The 20,370-nt window shown below is 51.7% G+C and overlaps 1 protein-coding gene across 1 annotated transcript in view; it reads right to left on the bottom strand.

The window, feature by feature from the left end:
• LOC115076501 (anoctamin-7-like) overlaps positions 1-20,370 on the bottom strand; it is a 72,064-nt gene that overhangs the window by 39,154 nt on the left and 12,540 nt on the right. The window contains exons 3-5 of the mRNA XM_029578043.1: positions 5,847-6,031; positions 3,877-3,984; positions 3,176-3,312 (exon numbers count right to left, since the gene is read on the bottom strand). Coding sequence (XP_029433903.1) covers positions 3,176-3,312; positions 3,877-3,984; positions 5,847-6,031 — 430 coding nt within the window. The remainder of the gene's footprint in view (positions 1-3,175; positions 3,313-3,876; positions 3,985-5,846; positions 6,032-20,370) is intronic.

Consider the following 20,370-nt stretch of genomic DNA (forward strand, 5'->3'; position numbering starts at 1 on the left):
TTTTTTATGAATGATATAAACTGCTTAGGATTCCCTTTGGGGTAAAACATAGTATAGGAATAGAAACAGACTTATTTGTTCAGTGAGGCAGCAAACCAGGGACCTCACTTGCTGATTGCCAGTTCAGTGAGCAAGAAGGGACACTGCTCCCAGCTTCACCATTCTCAAAGGCTTCCAGTAATAAACTATTCACCACAGACCACAGCAAAGAAAGAGTGCTCTCGCCACTGCATAATAATATATGGCTCACTAATGTGCACAGCAATGGAAGAACACTCTCATTCCCATATAATTATAAACCATTCCCCGTGGCTCACAGTAGTGGAAGAGCGCTCTCATTCCCAAATAATAATATACCATTCCCCGTGGCTCACAGTAATGGAAGAGTGCTCTCATTCCCATATAATTATATACCATGCCCCGTGGCTCACAGTAGTGGAAGAGCGCTCTCATTCCCAAATAATATTATACCATTCCCCATGGCTCACAGTAATGGAAGAGTGCTCTCATTCCCATATAATTATATACCATGCCCCGTGGCTCACAGTAGTGGAAGAGCACTCTCATTCCCATATAATAATATACCATTCCCCATGGCTCACAGTAATGGAAGAGTGCTCTCATTCCCATATAATTATATACCATTCCCCGTGGCTCACAGTAGTGGAAGAGCGCTCTCATTCCCATATAATTATATACCATTCCCCGTGGCTCACAGTAGTGGAAGAGCGCTCTCATTCCCAAATAATAATATACCATTCCCCATGGCTCACAGTAATGGAAGAGTGCTCTCATTCCCATATAATTATATACCATTCCCCGTGGCTCACAGTAATGGAAGAGCGCTCTCATTCCCATATAATTATATACCATTCCCCGTGGCTCACAGTAGTGGAAGAGCGCTCTCATTCCCAAATAATAATATACCATTCCCCATGGCTCACAGTAATGGAAGAGTGCTCTCATTCCCATATAATTATATACCATTCCCCATGGCTCACAGTAATGGAAGAGTGCTCTCATTCCCATATATTTATATACCATTCCCCGTGGCTCACAGTAGTGGAAGAGCACTCTCATTCCCATATAATAATATACCATTCCCCATGGCTCACAGTAATGGAAGAGTGCTCTCATTCCCATATAATTATATACCATTCCCCGTGGCTCACAGTAGTGGAAGAGCACTCTCATTCCCATATAATTATATACCATTCCCCGTGGCTCACAGTAATGGAAGAGTGCTCTCATTCCCATATAATTATATACCATTCCCCGTGGCTCACAGTAGTGGAAGAGCGCTCTCATTCCCAAATAATAATATACCATTCCCCATGGCTCACAGTAATGGAAGAGTGCTCTCATTCCCATATAATTATATACCATTCCCCGTGGCTCACAGTAGTGGAAGAGCGCTCTCATTCCCAAATAATAATATACCATTCCCCATGGCTCACAGTAATGGAAGAGTGCTCTCATTCCCATATAATTATATACCATTCCCCATGGCTCACAGTAATGGAAGAGTGCTCTCATTCCCATATAATTATATACCATTCCCCGTGGCTCACAGTAGTGGAAGAGCACTCTCATTCCCATATAATAATATACCATTCCCCATGGCTCACAGTAATGGAAGAGTGCTCTCATTCCCATATAATTATATACCATTCCCCGTGGCTCACAGTAGTGGAAGAGCACTCTCATTCCCATATAATAATATACCATTCCCCATGGCTCACAGTAATGGAAGAGTGCTCTCATTCCCATATAATTATATACCATTCCCCATGGCTCACAGTAATGGAAGAGTGCTCTCATTCCCATATAATTATATACCATTCCCCGTGGCTCACAGTAGTGGAAGAGCACTCTCATTCCCATATAATAATATACCATTCCCCATGGCTCACAGTAATGGAAGAGTGCTCTCATTCCCATATAATTATATACCATTCCCCGTGGCTCACAGTAGTGGAAGAGCACTCTCATTCCCATATAATAATATACCATTCCCCATGGCTCACAGTAATGGAAGAGTGCTCTCATTCCCATATAATTATATACCATTCCCCATGGCTCACAGTAATGGAAGAGTGCTCTCATTCCCATATAATTATATACCATTCCCCGTGGCTCACAGTAGTGGAAGAGCACTCTCATTCCCATATAATAATATACCATTCCCCATGGCTCACAGTAATGGAAGAGTGCTCTCATTCCCATATAATTATATACCATTCCCCGTGGCTCACAGTAGTGGAAGAGCGCTCTCATTCCCATATAATTATATACCATTCCCCATGGCTCACAGTAATGGAAGAGTGCTCTCATTCCCATATAATTATATACCATTCCCCATGGCTCACAGTAATGGAAGAGTGCTCTCATTCCCATATAATTATATACCATTCCCCGTGGCTCACAGTAGTGGAAGAGCACTCTCATTCCCATATAATAATATACCATTCCCCATGGCTCACAGTAATGGAAGAGTGCTCTCATTCCCATATAATTATATACCATTCCCCGTGGCTCACAGTAGTGGAAGAGCGCTCTCATTCCCATATAATTATATACCATTCCCCATGGCTCACAGTAATGGAAGAGTGCTCTCATTCCCATATAATTATATACCATTCCCCATGGCTCACAGTAATGGAAGAGTGCTCTCATTCCCATATAATTATATACCATTCCCCGTGGCTCACAGTAGTGGAAGAGCACTCTCATTCCCATATAATAATATACCATTCCCCATGGCTCACAGTAATGGAAGAGTGATCTCATTCCCATATAATTATATACCATTCCCCGTGGCTCACAGTAGTGGAAGAGCACTCTCATTCCCATATAATAATATACCATTCCCCATGGCTCACAGTAATGGAAGAGCGCTCTCATTCCCATATAATAATATACCATTCCCCATGGCTCACAGTAATGGAAGAGCGCTCTCATTCCCATATAATAATATACCATACACTGCAGCTTGTACTTTATGTCATCTTTAGCATCATGGAAGGGTATGCAAGCTGCACAACTACCCCGTATTCAGACACAATGTACGTGGGTTTGTGCAGGCTTAAAAGTGCGCACGGACATTGCCACTTAAGCACAGTATTGAAAACATACCCTTCAATGTACGGGTATAGTGCTGACTTTGTGCACTCACCTGTTCAGTTTGGACTTGCGGAAGGCACAGGTGTAGTAATCCAAGGGCTTATTGGGGACTTGCAGGCACATGGGATTAGGGATGTGCAGTTTCTTCAGGACCTTGTCCGACGTGTTCATGTCTGGGTTGGGTTGAGCCTGGAAAGAAACAGACACAAGATAATTCACGGCACTGAAATGTAACTGGACAAAAATCTCTCCTTAGAGGAGGGGGCCTGAAGCGAATGGGGACCTATTACTTGGTAGAAAAATCTCCTAGGGGCATTTAGGGTAGGGAATGGTCTTCCGAGGGATTTGATAGGGAGCCAGTGTAGGTTTTTTAGTATAGGTGTGATGTGTTCTCCTCTACTAGAGTTGGTTAGAATCCTGGCAGCCGAGTTCTGCAACATTTGTAGTGGTTTGGTGGTGATAGTGGTGACAATGTAAGAGGCCTGGCATGGGAGGGTGTGAGTCAGTGTAACGGACCTGAGGGGGAGAGGGGAGAAGTCCGTGTAACCGACGTGGAGGAGGAGAGGATGTGTCAGTATTATAGATCTGGAGGGGGGAAAGAAAGAGTCAGTGTAAGAGCTGTAAGGGAAGCGGGTAAGGCAAGGGAGTGGGGGGGGGGTCAGTGTATTACATCTAGAGGGGGAGGGGTCAATATTAAAGACCCGGATGAGTAGAGGGAGAGGGAAGGGAAGGGAAGGAGGCAGTGCAACAGACCTGGAGGGGTGCTCGCATGCATAGTTCCTCAGCGTAATACACCAGCACATCCCAGGGTGCACTCAGCTTCAAATAGTGAATGGTTTTCCGCTCGCTCACTGTCTCCTCCTGCACGGGGGAAGAGTAAAGGGTTTACTGGCAAACAGTGCTCTCTCAGTGCTTCGGGTAGCATAGGATCTCCCTACAGTGCTGCTGGGGATCCCATTCACGCATTCCAAGAGTCCTTCCCTTGCAGCTTAAACCAATTTTCACCCGTAAATTCCTGTTTAAACCCATATTCACCCTAATTTTAGGATGATCGAAAAACTAACTCCAGAGCTGCAGCGCAGCGTTTCAAGGCCCCCAGCCGCTGCCGGAAGCCAGTGGGGTCCCAAAGCACCTGCTGTGTTTCAAAGTCCCTCCCCTCCACCAGTGAAAGCGCTCTCCCCCACGCTGCTGCCCAGGCCGTGTTTCAAGCTCCGCCTCCATCAACCCTCAAGCAGCCAAAGTGCCTGCCGTCTGATGCCGTGAGTGCCACGTTCCGGAAGGCTCCCCGGCCCTGCACAAAAGTAGAAGTGCGGTGCTGCAGAGCCGCGGGAGCGCCGGTACGCGCATGCTGCTGCGAGAGACGGAGAGGCAGCCCGCAGCCACCGCCGGTAAGAATGAATGCTGTGCTGTGCGCGTGGGTGGGGGGAGGAGAGAGATCGGGGCATGTCAGGCAGGGGGCGGGGATAGGGGTAGAGATGAGGATGCTGCTGAGTGGGAGGGTGAGAGAGTCTGATAATGGTATTTTATTATCCTGCCTTCCGACCACCAAAATAAAAACTCCATTATTGACCCGGAAAAATAATAAGCCCAGTTTTTTTTCCCCCAACTGATTTGCGCCTGTTTTTGTTCTTATCCTAATAAACCCTGATAAATTCCTGGGAAACATAAAGAACAATAAAAACCAAAAATGAAGGTCCCTAAATATGGCTTTTGCCAAGGGAATGTCCCATAACAGGCATTGCCATTTTTATAAAGCTGACCCTCCTCCTCCGGCAGTCAGAGGGGGAGAGAGTAAGCACCTGCTCCCGGTCTCTGCAGCTGCTCCTCCTCCCCATCCTACGCTTCCTGATTACACAGGAAGTGCACATTATAGGGGAAGTAGTCAAGGGGGGGCGAGTAACGTATGCTCTGAGTCAGGGCCCAGGGACTGGCTTCAGCACCAGTGGCCATACCCTCCACGGGCATTCCTCCTCCCTTCTCTCGCAGCCACGGCGGTGCCCTGCTTCCCATAGCAAGGGGCAACCTCCCTCACACCCCCCCCCCACAGCACCGCAGTCAGTGGCACCGCTTCAAAGCCACAGCCGTGTGCTCGAGGCGGCAGCCGCTCTGCAACCACGCAGATCAGGCCCTCCTAAAGCTAATCCCCGTTCACGGCGTTCACTGTGCCCCAAAAACTAAGAAAGGAACTGGGGTGATATAGAGAAATCTGAGTAAGAAGAGAGAAAGGAGGCGAGAAATGGAAAGAGAGGAATCTGAGGAGAGATCAAGAAGGCACCAGCAGTGGAGCTGGAGATGGAAAGGAATAAGGGGGGATGGGAGATGGAGAGGTAGAGGAAGGGAAGACAGAGAAGAAGCTAGGCGGAGAGGGGATCAGAGAAATGGGAGAAGACGGTGCATCCTGGAGTGAGAGTGTCTACCTTTACAGGTGTGAGCTTTTGGGGGAACACCACTGGAGGAGCAGTCAGAGGGGTTCATAGAGTGGAGACCTAAGTGGCTGGGTCATCTGTCCAGCTCAGGAATAACCACCCTTGCCTCTGGGCTCCGATCCACTACACCCTCTGCTTGACCATCTACTTAGTGACGCCTGCTGCGGAATGGGCACTGTGCGTCCAGAGCCTCTCACATTCTGCGTGCCCCTTTTGTGTTGTGCACCGGGGAGCCCTTTCCTTCGAAGGCGGGGAAATGTTTTCCCCCCCTACTCTTAGGAAGGATCCGATTCTCACCTTTTCCATGAGAAGCCCTGCTTTCCGCAGATTCTTCAGGAACTTCCTCTTCCAGAGCTCGCGAACACTGCGGGTGCGCTCAAGGCTGTGAACCTCCGTGCGCTCTCTGCCCAGCGCCTTGTAGGCTTGCCTCAGCTTCCGTCTCTTCAGGGGTCGCTTCTTCTCCTCCCAGACCAGCACAAAATCTGCAAAACAAAGCCCAGCGAGTCACGTCCACTCCTGCTGCTCCCCTGCTCCCTCAGATCACCCTGAGCCATCAGTCCCGTCCTTCCTTGTAGCTCACATCACAAATTCAGGCCTGGATTACCCTGAGACGTCAAATAGAAACCCAGTAACCTCTAGGGCAATAACGAAGGCCCTTACCCTGGAGAATCGGGGCTTTAATTATCGTCCACCTTCAATTGCCAGCATTGTAAAGAGGCATTCCCGTGGGCAGGGAGAGGGCGAGGGATGGAATATCACCTGTAATTTTGTACAATCAAACCAAAGATAATTACCCACAGTGAAAGCAGGCACAAAACTCGGTGAGTAATTTTTGAGAGGGAACAATCAAAACATTATGTGCATATTTCTGTTTGGATTATTGGTGCAAACCCCAGGATATAAGAAGGATCTGCAGAGTTTGAACCAACGTGGGGTCGTTTGATTATTGTCCCTTAGTCCTGGTTTTCGATTTTACATCCCAGTGCAGTTCAGGCTTTATTTTCCTGCAGAATGCATTAGGATGGGGGAGTCCGGGCTGGGCAAGATGGGCCTTGCCACCTGCACAGGGGAGAGCGTGCGGGTGCTTAATTCAGCCACTGTAGTGACAACAGCTACGTCATAAAGGGAGGCCCGCCTGGCTAGCGGCATCGTAAGAGGGACCTCTAAGCTCCTTGGGGGTGGGAGTTATAATTTAACATCTGCACTGATGTCTTATGACAGCATGGAATCAAGTTGGCAACTCTGATAGTGATTTATGAAAACATTTTTCTGAATTTTGCCAAGGTCAGCCCTGAGAACTTGCAGGAGAGGGGAGGGAGCACTCCAGATACAGCCCTGAGAACTTGCAGGAGAGGAGAGGGAGCACTCCAGATACAGCCCTGAGAACGTGCAGGAGAGGGGAGGGAGCACTCCAGATACAGCCCTGAGAACCTGCAGGAGAGGGGAGGGAGCACTCTAGATACAGCCCTGAGAACTTGCAGGAGAGGGGAGGGAGCACTCTAGATACAGCCCTGAGAACTTGCAGGAGAGGGGAGGGAGCACTCCAGATACAGCCCTGAGAACGTGCAGGAGAGGGGAAGGAGCACTACAGATACAGCCCTGGGAACGTGCAGGAGAGGGGAGGGAGAACTCTAGATAGGGCCCTGAGAACTTGCAGGAGAGGGGAGGGAGCACTCTAGATACAGCCCTGAGAACGTGCAGGAGAGGGGAGGGAGCACTCCAGATACAGCCCTGAGAACGTGCAGGAGAGGGGAGGGAGCACTCCAGATACAGCCCTGAGAACGTGCAGGAGAGGGGAAGGAGCACTACAGATACAGCCCTGAGAACGTGCAGGAGAGGGGAGGGAGCACTCTAGATAGGGCCCTGAGAACTTGCAGGAGAGGGGAAGGAGCACTCTAGATAGGGCCCTGAGAACTTGCAGGAGAGGGGAAGGAGCACTCCAGATACAGCCCTGAGAACTTGCAGGAGAGGGGAAGGAGCACTCTAGATACAGCCCTGAGAACCTGCAGGAGAGGGGAGGAGCACTCTAGATACAGCCCTGAGAACCTGCAGGAGAGGGGAAGGAGCACTCTAGATACAGCCCTGAGAACGTGCAGGAGAGGGGAAGGAGCACTACAGATACAGCCCTCAGAACTTGCAGGACTGGGAACACTGCAGAGACAAACCTTATAGCCTGCAGAGGAGGGAACACAGGAGAAGAGAGTTCAGGAGTAAGTGAGCGAGGCAGTGAGCAGAAGTAGCGCACTGCAGGAGTAGCTGCAGGAAGAACAAGGCAGGGGATAAGTGGCTACAGGAGGAAGGCAAGGTCCGGAGGCTGCAGGAGAAGGGAGACAGAGGGCAGGAGCTTACAACAGAAGGGAGGCAGGGGGCAGAAGTAGGTGGCAGGAGGGTGCAGATGGAGGAAGGCAGGGGGCAGGAAGAGAGACGGAAAGCAGAAGGGGTGGTAAGATGGTGCCAGAGGGCAGGAGGGAGGCAGGAAGAGTGGGTGGCAAATTCTTTATTTCACTGGGCCCGGTGTTTGGACACGGTCCCTTCTTCCTTATTCTATTAAGATCTGCTGAATCCTCGTAGAACTGAAACTGCTGGACAGCTAACTGGTGCCACGTGGTGTTCACACAGGGCCTCGCATGATTTACTCACATGAATCCGCGTGCACAATTCATTCCCCTGAATACATAACTCAGTGATTACTGGGCCTATGGGCTAAGAGTCTAAATGTCTCTGCTGCAGTAACTGCTTTGCACTGTGACACCTTCTCAGACTGCCAAGAGATGGGGAAGAAAGAGACAAACAGAAGAAAATCTCAGAAGAGCAATAAGCCTCAGCCTCTGCCAATGTATACCAGTGTATACCAGTGTATACCAATGTATACCAGTGTATACCAGTGTATACCAGTGAACCTGCTGCTAATTCCTCCTACAGAATGAAAAAACCTGCTCACAAAAACATCTTTCCAGCCTTCACCCTGCTTCCCAATACCACTGCATCCTCCACTCTCCTTATCAATGTGCCTGTGCCCTCCACCCTGCTTCCCAATACCACTGCATCCTCCACTCTCCTTATCAATGTGTCTGTGCCCTCCACCCTGCTTCCCAATGTTACTGCATCCTCCACTCTCCTTATCAATGTGCCTGTGCCCTCCACCCTGCTTCCCAATACCACTGCATCCTCCACTCTCCTTATCAATGTGTCTGTGCCCTCCACCCTGCTTCCCAATACCACTGCATCCTCCACTCTCCTTATCAATGTGTCTGTGCCCTCCACCCTGCTTCCCAATACCACTGCATCCTCCACTCTCCTTATCAATGTGTCTGTGCCCTCCACCCTGCTTCCCAATACCACTGCATCCTCCACTCTCCTTATCAATGTGTCTGTGCCCTCCACCCTGCTTCCCAATGTTACTGCATCCTCCACTCTCCTTATCAATGTGCCTGTGCCCTCCACCCTGCTTCCCAATACCACTGCATCCTCCACTCTCCTTATCAATGTGCCTGTGCCCTCCACCCTGCTTCCCAATACCACTGCATCCTCCACTCTCCTTATCAATGTGCCTGTGCCCTCCACCCTGCTTCCCAATACCACTGCATCCTCCACTCTCCTTATCAATGTGTCTGTGCCCTCCACCCTGCTTCCCAATACCACTGCATCCTCCACTCTCCTTATCAATGTGCCTGTGCCCTCCACCCTGCTTCCCAATGTTACTGCATCCTCCACTCTCCTTATCAATGTGTCTGTGCCCTCCACCCTGCTTCCCAATACCACTGCATCCTCCACTCTCCTTATCAATGTGCCTGTGCCCTCCATTCTGCTTCCCAATACCACTGCATCCTCCACTCTCCTTATCAATGTGCCTGTGCCCTCCACCCTGCTTCCCAATGTTACTGCATCCTCCACTCTCCTTATCAATGTGCCTGTGCCCTCCACCCTGCTTCCCAATACCACTGCATCCACCACTCTCCTTATCAATGTGCCTGTGCCCTCCACCCTGCTTCCCAATACCACTGCATCCTCCACTCTCCTTATCAATGTGTCTGTGCCCTCCACCCTGCTTCCCAATACCACTGCATCCTCCACTCTCCTTATCAATGTGTCTGTGCCCTCCACCCTGCTTCCCAATACCACTGCATCCACCACTCTCCTTATCAATGTGCCTGTGCCCTCCACCCTGCTTCCCAATACCACTGCATCCTCCACTCTCCTTATCAATGTGTCTGTGCCCTCCACCCTGCTTCCCAATACCACTGCATCCTCCACTCTCCTTATCAATGTGTCTGTGCCCTCCACCCTGCTTCCCAATACCACTGCATCCACCACTCTCCTTATCAATGTGCCTGTGCCCTCCACCCTGCTTCCCAATACCACTGCATCCTCCACTCTCCTTATCAATGTGTCTGTGCCCTCCACCCTGCTTCCCAATACCACTGCATCCTCCACTCTCCTTATCAATGTGTCTGTGCCCTCCACCCTGCTTCCCAATACCACTGCATCCTCCACTCTCCTTATCAATGTGCCTGTGCCCTCCACCCTGCTTCCCAATACCACTGCATCCTCCACTCTCCTTATCAATGTGTCTGTGCCCTCCACCCTGCTTCCCAATGTTACTGCATCCTCCACTCTCCTTATCAATGTGTCTGTGCCCTCCACCCTGCTTCCCAATACCACTGCATCCTCCACTCTCCTTATCAATGTGTCTGTGCCCTCCACCCTGCTTCCCAATACCACTGCATCCTCCACTCTCCTTATCAATGTGTCTGTGCCCTCCACCCTGCTTCCCAATACCACTGCATCCACCACTCTCCTTATCAATGTGCCTGTGCCCTCCACCCTGCTTCCCAATACCACTGCATCCTCCACGCTCCTTATCAATGTGTCTGTGCCCTCCACCCTGCTTCCCAATACCACTGCATCCTCCACTCTCCTTATCAATGTGTCTGTGCCCTCCACCCTGCTTCCCAATACCACTGCATCCTCCACTCTCCTTATCAATGTGTCTGTGCCCTCCACCCTGCTTCCCAATACCACTGCATCCTCCACTCTCCTTATCAATGTGTCTGTGCCCTCCACCCTGCTTCCCAATACCACTGCATCCACCACTCTCCTTATCAATGTGTCTGTGCCCTCCACCCTGCTTCCCAATACCACTGCATCCACCACTCTCCTTATCAATGTGCCTGTGCCCTCCACCCTGCTTCCCAATACCACTGCATCCTCCACTCTCCTTATCAATGTGTCTGTGCCCTCCACCCTGCTTCCCAATACCACTGCATCCTCCACTCTCCTTATCAATGTGTCTGTGCCCTCCACCCTGCTTCCCAATACCACTGCATCCTCCACTCTCCTTATCAATGTGCCTGTGCCCTCCACCCTGCTTCCCAATACCACTGCATCCTCCACTCTCCTTATCAATGTGTCTGTGCCCTCCACCCTGCTTCCCAATACCACTGCATCCTCCACTCTCCTTATCAATGTGTCTGTGCCCTCCACCCTGCTTCCCAATACCACTGCATCCTCCACTCTCCTTATCAATGTGTCTGTGCCCTCCACCCTGCTTCCCAATACCACTGCATCCTCCACTCTCCTTATCAATGTGCCTGTGCCCTCCATTCTGCTTCCCAATGTTACTGCATCCTCCACTCTCCTTATCAATGTGCCTGTGCCCTCCATTCTGCTTCCCAATACTACTGCATCCTCCACTCTCCTTATCAATGTGTCTGTGCCCTCCACCCTGCTTCCCAATACCACTGCATCCTCCACTCTCCTTATCAATGTGTCTGTGCCCTCCACCCTGCTTCCCAATACCACTGCATCCTCCACTCTCCTTATCAATGTGTCTGTGCCCTCCACCCTGCTTCCCAATACCACTGCATCCTCCACTCTCCTTATCAATGTGCCTGTGCCCTCCATTCTGCTTCCCAATGTTACTGCATCCTCCACTCTCCTTATCAATGTGTCTGTGCCCTCCACCCTGCTTCCCAATGTTACTGCATCCTCCACTCTCCTTATCAATGTGCCTGTGCCCTCCACCCTGCTTCCCAATACCACTGCATCCTCCACTCTCCTTATCAATGTGTCTGTGCCCTCCACCCTGCTTCCCAATACCACTGCATCCACCACTCTCCTTATCAATGTGTCTGTGCCCTCCACCCTGCTTCCCAATACCACTGCATCCACCACTCTCCTTATCAATGTGCCTGTGCCCTCCATTCTGCTTCCCAATGTTACTGCATCCTCCACTCTCCTTATCAATGTGCCTATGTCCTCCACCCTGCTTCCCAATGTTACTGCATCCTCCACTCTCCTTATCAATGTGCCTGTGCCCTCCACCCTGCTTCCCAATACCACTGCATCCTCCACTCTCCTTATCAATGTGTCTGTGCCCTCCACCCTGCTTCCCAATACCACTGCATCCTCCACTCTCCTTATCAATGTGCCTGTGCCCTCCATTCTGCTTCCCAATGTTACTGCATCCTCCACTCTCCTTATCAATGTGTCTGTGCCCTCCACCCTGCTTCCCAATGTTACTGCATCCTCCACTCTCCTTATCAATGTGCCTGTGCCCTCCACCCTGCTTCCCAATACCACTGCATCCTCCACTCTCCTTATCAATGTGTCTGTGCCCTCCACCCTGCTTCCCAATACCACTGCATCCACCACTCTCCTTATCAATGTGTCTGTGCCCTCCACCCTGCTTCCCAATACCACTGCATCCTCCACTCTCCTTATCAATGTGCCTGTGCCCTCCATTCTGCTTCCCAATGTTACTGCATCCTCCACTCTCCTTATCAATGTGTCTGTGCCCTCCACCCTGCTTCCCAATACCACTGCATCCTCCACTCTCCTTATCAATGTGCCTGTGCCCTCCACCCTGCTTCCCAATACCACTGCATCCTCCACTCTCCTTATCAATGTGCCTGTGCCCTCCACCCTGCTTCCCAATACCACTGCATCCTCCACTCTCCTTATCAATGTGCCTGTGCCCTCCACCCTGCTTCCCAATACCACTGCATCCTCCACTCTCCTTATCAATGTGTCTGTGCCCTCCACCCTGCTTCCCAATACCACTGCATCCTCCACTCTCCTTATCAATGTGCCTGTGCCCTCCACCCTGCTTCCCAATGTTACTGCATCCTCCACTCTCCTTATCAATGTGTCTGTGCCCTCCACCCTGCTTCCCAATACCACTGCATCCTCCACTCTCCTTATCAATGTGCCTGTGCCCTCCACCCTGCTTCCCAATGTTACTGCATCCTCCACTCTCCTTATCAATGTGTCTGTGCCCTCCACCCTGCTTCCCAATACCACTGCATCCTCCACTCTCCTTATCAATGTGCCTGTGCCCTCCATTCTGCTTCCCAATACCACTGCATCCTCCACTCTCCTTATCAATGTGCCTGTGCCCTCCACCCTGCTTCCCAATGTTACTGCATCCTCCACTCTCCTTATCAATGTGCCTGTGCCCTCCACCCTGCTTCCCAATACCACTGCATCCACCACTCTCCTTATCAATGTGCCTGTGCCCTCCACCCTGCTTCCCAATACCACTGCATCCTCCACTCTCCTTATCAATGTGTCTGTGCCCTCCACCCTGCTTCCCAATACTACTGCATCCTCCACTCTCCTTATCAATGTGTCTGTGCCCTCCACCCTGCTTCCCAATACCACTGCATCCACCACTCTCCTTATCAATGTGCCTGTGCCCTCCACCCTGCTTCCCAATACCACTGCATCCTCCACTCTCCTTATCAATGTGTCTGTGCCCTCCACCCTGCTTCCCAATACCACTGCATCCTCCACTCTCCTTATCAATGTGTCTGTGCCCTCCACCCTGCTTCCCAATACCACTGCATCCACCACTCTCCTTATCAATGTGCCTGTGCCCTCCACCCTGCTTCCCAATACCACTGCATCCTCCACTCTCCTTATCAATGTGTCTGTGCCCTCCACCCTGCTTCCCAATACCACTGCATCCTCCACTCTCCTTATCAATGTGTCTGTGCCCTCCACCCTGCTTCCCAATACCACTGCATCCTCCACTCTCCTTATCAATGTGCCTGTGCCCTCCACCCTGCTTCCCAATACCACTGCATCCTCCACTCTCCTTATCAATGTGTCTGTGCCCTCCACCCTGCTTCCCAATGTTACTGCATCCTCCACTCTCCTTATCAATGTGTCTGTGCCCTCCACCCTGCTTCCCAATACCACTGCATCCTCCACTCTCCTTATCAATGTGTCTGTGCCCTCCACCCTGCTTCCCAATACCACTGCATCCTCCACTCTCCTTATCAATGTGTCTGTGCCCTCCACCCTGCTTCCCAATACCACTGCATCCACCACTCTCCTTATCAATGTGCCTGTGCCCTCCACCCTGCTTCCCAATACCACTGCATCCTCCACGCTCCTTATCAATGTGTCTGTGCCCTCCACCCTGCTTCCCAATACCACTGCATCCTCCACTCTCCTTATCAATGTGTCTGTGCCCTCCACCCTGCTTCCCAATACCACTGCATCCTCCACTCTCCTTATCAATGTGTCTGTGCCCTCCACCCTGCTTCCCAATACCACTGCATCCTCCACTCTCCTTATCAATGTGTCTGTGCCCTCCACCCTGCTTCCCAATACCACTGCATCCACCACTCTCCTTATCAATGTGTCTGTGCCCTCCACCCTGCTTCCCAATACCACTGCATCCACCACTCTCCTTATCAATGTGCCTGTGCCCTCCACCCTGCTTCCCAATACCACTGCATCCTCCACTCTCCTTATCAATGTGTCTGTGCCCTCCACCCTGCTTCCCAATACCACTGCATCCTCCACTCTCCTTATCAATGTGTCTGTGCCCTCCACCCTGCTTCCCAATACCACTGCATCCTCCACTCTCCTTATCAATGTGCCTGTGCCCTCCACCCTGCTTCCCAATACCACTGCATCCTCCACTCTCCTTATCAATGTGTCTGTGCCCTCCACCCTGCTTCCCAATACCACTGCATCCTCCACTCTCCTTATCAATGTGTCTGTGCCCTCCACCCTGCTTCCCAATACCACTGCATCCTCCACTCTCCTTATCAATGTGCCTGTGCCCTCCACCCTGCTTCCCAATACCACTGCATCCTCCACTCTCCTTATCAATGTGCCTGTGCCCTCCATTCTGCTTCCCAATGTTACTGCATCCTCCACTCTCCTTATCAATGTGCCTGTGCCCTCCACCCTGCTTCCCAATACCACTGCATCCTCCACTCTCCTTATCAATGTGTCTGTGCCCTCCACCCTGCTTCCCAATACCACTGCATCCACCCACTCTCCTTATCAATGTGTCTGTGCCCTCCACCCTGCTTCCCAATACCACTGCATCCTCCACTCTCCTTATCAATGTGCCTGTGCCCTCCATTCTGCTTCCCAATGTTACTGCATCCTCCACTCTCCTTATCAATGTGTCTGTGCCCTCCACCCTGCTTCCCAATACCACTGCATCCTCCACTCTCCTTATCAATGTGCCTGTGCCCTCCACCCTGCTTCCCAATACCACTGCATCCTCCACTCTCCTTATCAATGTGCCTGTGCCCTCCACCCTGCTTCCCAATACCACTGCATCCTCCACTCTCCTTATCAATGTGCCTGTGCCCTCCACCCTGCTTCCCAATACCACTGCATCCTCCACTCTCCTTATCAATGTGTCTGTGCCCTCCACCCTGCTTCCCAATACCACTGCATCCTCCACTCTCCTTATCAATGTGCCTGTGCCCTCCACCCTGCTTCCCAATGTTACTGCATCCTCCACTCTCCTTATCAATGTGTCTGTGCCCTCCACCCTGCTTCCCAATACCACTGCATCCTCCACTCTCCTTATCAATGTGCCTGTGCCCTCCACCCTGCTTCCCAATGTTACTGCATCCTCCACTCTCCTTATCAATGTGTCTGTGCCCTCCACCCTGCTTCCCAATACCACTGCATCCTCCACTCTCCTTATCAATGTGCCTGTGCCCTCCATTCTGCTTCCCAATACCACTGCATCCTCCACTCTCCTTATCAATGTGCCTGTGCCCTCCACCCTGCTTCCCAATGTTACTGCATCCTCCACTCTCCTTATCAATGTGCCTGTGCCCTCCACCCTGCTTCCCAATACCACTGCATCCACCACTCTCCTTATCAATGTGCCTGTGCCCTCCACCCTGCTTCCCAATACCACTGCATCCTCCACTCTCCTTATCAATGTGTCTGTGCCCTCCACCCTGCTTCCCAATACCACTGCATCCTCCACTCTCCTTATCAATGTGTCTGTGCCCTCCACCCTGCTTCCCAATACCACTGCATCCACCACTCTCCTTATCAATGTGCCTGTGCCCTCCACCCTGCTTCCCAATACCACTGCATCCTCCACTCTCCTTATCAATGTGTCTGTGCCCTCCACCCTGCTTCCCAATACCACTGCATCCTCCACTCTCCTTATCAATGTGTCTGTGCCCTCCACCCTGCTTCCCAATACCACTGCATCCACCACTCTCCTTATCAATGTGCCTGTGCCCTCCACCCTGCTTCCCAATACCACTGCATCCTCCACTCTCCTTATCAATGTGCCTGTGCCCTCCACCCTGCTTCCCAATACCACTGCATCCTCCACTCTCCTTATCAATGTGTCTGTGCCCTCCACCCTGCTTCCCAATACCACTGCATCCTCCACTCTCCTTATCAATGTGCCTGTGCCCTCCACCCTGCTTCCCAATACCACTGCATCCTCCACTCTCCTTATCAATGTGTCTGTGCCCTCCACCCTGCTTCCCAATGTTACTGCATCCTCCACTCTCCTTATCAATGTGTCTGTGCCCTCCACCCTGCTTCCCAATACCACTGCATCCTCCACTCTCCTTATCAATGTGTCTGTGCCCTCCACCCTGCTTCCCAATACCACTGCATCCTCCACTCTCCTTATCAATGTGTCTGTGCCCTCCACCCTGCTTCCCAATACCACTGCATCCACCACTCTCCTTATCAATGTGCCTGTGCCCTCCACCCTGCTTCCCAATACCACTGCATCCTCCACGCTCCTTATCAATGTGTCTGTGCCCTCCACCCTGCTTCCCAATACCACTGCATCCTCCACTCTCCTTATCAATGTGTCTGTGCCCTCCACCCTGCTTCCCAATACCACTGCATCCTCCACTCTCCTTATCAATGTGTCTGTGCCCTCCACCCTGCTTCCCAATACCACTGCATCCTCCACTCTCCTTATCAATGTGTCTGTGCCCTCCACCCTGCTTCCCAATACCACTGCATCCACCACTCTCCTTATCAATGTGTCTGTGCCCTCCACCCTGCTTCCCAATACCACTGCATCCACCACTCTCCTTATCAATGTGCCTGTGCCCTCCACCCTGCTTCCCAATACCACTGCATCCTCCACTCTCCTTATCAATGTGTCTGTGCCCTCCACCCTGCTTCCCAATACCACTGCATCCTCCACTCTCCTTATCAATGTGTCTGTGCCCTCCACCCTGCTTCCCAATACCACTGCATCCTCCACTCTCCTTATCAATGTGCCTGTGCCCTCCACCCTGCTTCCCAATACCACTGCATCCTCCACTCTCCTTATCAATGTGTCTGTGCCCTCCACCCTGCTTCCCAATACCACTGCATCCTCCACTCTCCTTATCAATGTGTCTGTGCCCTCCACCCTGCTTCCCAATACCACTGCATCCTCCACTCTCCTTATCAATGTGCCTGTGCCCTCCACCCTGCTTCCCAATACCACTGCATCCTCCACTCTCCTTATCAATGTGCCTGTGCCCTCCATTCTGCTTCCCAATGTTACTGCATCCTCCACTCTCCTTATCAATGTGCCTGTGCCCTCCATTCTGCTTCCCAATGTTACTGCATCCTCCACTCTCCTTATCAATGTGTCTGTGCCCTCCACCCTGCTTCCCAATACCACTGCATCCTCCACTCTCCTTATCAATGTGTCTGTGCCCTCCACCCTGCTTCCCAATACCACTGCATCCTCCACTCTCCTTATCAATGTGTCTGTGCCCTCCACCCTGCTTCCCAATACCACTGCATCCTCCACTCTCCTTATCAATGTGCCTGTGCCCTCCATTCTGCTTCCCAATGTTACTGCATCCTCCACTCTCCTTATCAATGTGTCTGTGCCCTCCACCCTGCTTCCCAATGTTACTGCATCCTCCACTCTCCTTATCAATGTGCCTGTGCCCTCCACCCTGCTTCCCAATACCACTGCATCCTCCACTCTCCTTATCAATGTGTCTGTGCCCTCCACCCTGCTTCCCAATACCACTGCATCCACCACTCTCCTTATCAATGTGTCTGTGCCCTCCACCCTGCTTCCCAATACCACTGCATCCACCACTCTCCTTATCAATGTGCCTGTGCCCTCCATTCTGCTTCCCAATGTTACTGCATCCTCCACTCTCCTTATCAATGTGCCTATGTCCTCCACCCTGCTTCCCAATGTTACTGCATCCTCCACTCTCCTTATCAATGTGCCTGTGCCCTCCACCCTGCTTCCCAATACCACTGCATCCTCCACTCTCCTTATCAATGTGTCTGTGCCCTCCACCCTGCTTCCCAATACCACTGCATCCTCCCACTCTCCTTATCAATGTGCCTGTGCCCTCCATTCTGCTTCCCAATGTTACTGCATCCTCCACTCTCCTTATCAATGTGTCTGTGCCCTCCACCCTGCTTCCCAATGTTACTGCATCCTCCACTCTCCTTATCAATGTGCCTGTGCCCTCCACCCTGCTTCCCAATACCACTGCATCCTCCACTCTCCTTATCAATGTGTCTGTGCCCTCCACCCTGCTTCCCAATACCACTGCATCCACCACTCTCCTTATCAATGTGTCTGTGCCCTCCACCCTGCTTCCCAATACCACTGCATCCTCCACTCTCCTTATCAATGTGCCTGTGCCCTCCATTCTGCTTCCCAATGTTACTGCATCCTCCACTCTCCTTATCAATGTGTCTGTGCCCTCCACCCTGCTTCCCAATACCACTGCATCCTCCACTCTCCTTATCAATGTGTCTGTGCCCTCCACCCTGCTTCCCAATACCACTGCATCCTCCACTCTCCTTATCAATGTGCCTGTGCCCTCCACCCTGCTTCCCAATACCACTGCATCCACCACTCTCCTTATCAATGTGTCTGTGCCCTCCACCCTGCTTCCCAATACCACTGCATCCTCCACTCTCCTTATCAATGTGCCTGTGCCCTCCACCCTGCTTCCCAATACCACTGCATCCACCACTCTCCTTATCAATGTGTCTGTGCCCTCCACCCTGCTTCCCAATACCACTGCATCCACCACTCTCCTTATCAATGTGTCTGTGCCCTCCACCCTGCTTCCCAATACCACTGCATCCTCCACTCTCCTTATCAATGTGCCTTTGCCCTCCACCCTGCTTCCCAATACCACTGCATCCTCCACTCTCCTTATCAATGTGCCTGTGCCCTCCACCCTGCTTCCCAATACCACTGCATCCACCACTCTCCTTATCAATGTGCCTGTGCCCTCCACCCTGCTTCCCAATACCACTGCATCCTCCACTCTCCTTATCAATGTGCCTGTGCCCTCCACCCTGCTTCCCAATACCACTGCATCCACCACTCTCCTTATCAATGTGTCTGTGCCCTCCACCCTGCTTCCCAATACCACTGCATCCTCCACTCTCCTTATCAATGTGCCTGTGCCCTCCACCTGCTTCCCAATACCACTGCATCCACCACTCTCCTTATCAATGTGTCTGTGCCCTCCACCCTGCTTCCCAATACCACTGCATCCTCCACTCTCCTTATCAATGTGCCTGTGCCCTCCACCCTGCTTCCCAATACCACTGCATCCACCACTCTCCTTATCAATGTGTCTGTGCCCTCCACCCTGCTTCCCAATACCACTGCATCCTCCACTCTCCTTATCAATGTGCCTGTGCCCTCCACCCTGCTTCCCAATACCACTGCATCCTCCACTCTCCTTATCAATGTGCCTGTGCCCTCCACCCTGCTTCCCAATACCACTGCATCCTCCACTCTCCTTATCAATGTGCCTGTGCCCTCCACCCTGCTTCCCAATACCACTGCATCCTCCAAGCTCCTTATCAATGTGTCTGTGCCCTCCACCCTGCTTCCCAATACCACTGCATCCTCCACTCTCCTTATCAATGTGCCTGTGCCCTCCACCCTGCTTCCCAATACCACTGCATCCACCACTCTCCTTATCAATGTGTCTGTGCCCTCCACCCTGCTTCCCAATACCACTGCATCCTCCACTCTCCTTATCAATGTGCCTGTGCCCTCCATTCTGCTTCCCAATACCACTGCATCCACCACTCTCCTTATCAATGTGCCTGTGCCCTCCACCCTGCTTCCCAATACCACTGCATCCACCACTCTCCTTATCAATGTGCCTGTGCCCTCCACCCTGCTTCCCAATACCACCGCATCCTCCACTCTCCTTATCAATGTGCCTGTGCCCTCCACCCTGCTTCCCAATACCACTGCATCCTCCACTCTCCTTATCAATGTGCCTGTGCCCTCCACCCTGCTTCCCAATACCACTGCATCCTCCACTCTCCTTATCAATGTGCCTGTGCCCTCCATTCTGCTTCCCAATACCACTGCATCCACCACTCTCCTTATCAATGTGTCTGTGCCCTCCACCCTGCTTCCCAATACCACTGCATCCTCCACTCTCCTTATCAATGTGTCTGTGCCCTCCACCCTGCTTCCCAATACCACTGCATCCTCCACTCTCCTTATCAATGTGTCTGTGCCCTCCACCCTGCTTCCCAATACCACTGCATCCTCCACTCTCCT

This window comes from Rhinatrema bivittatum, chromosome 15 (genome assembly GCF_901001135.1).
Source record: "Rhinatrema bivittatum chromosome 15, aRhiBiv1.1, whole genome shotgun sequence".
NCBI classification, from domain to species: domain Eukaryota; kingdom Metazoa; phylum Chordata; class Amphibia; order Gymnophiona; family Rhinatrematidae; genus Rhinatrema; species Rhinatrema bivittatum.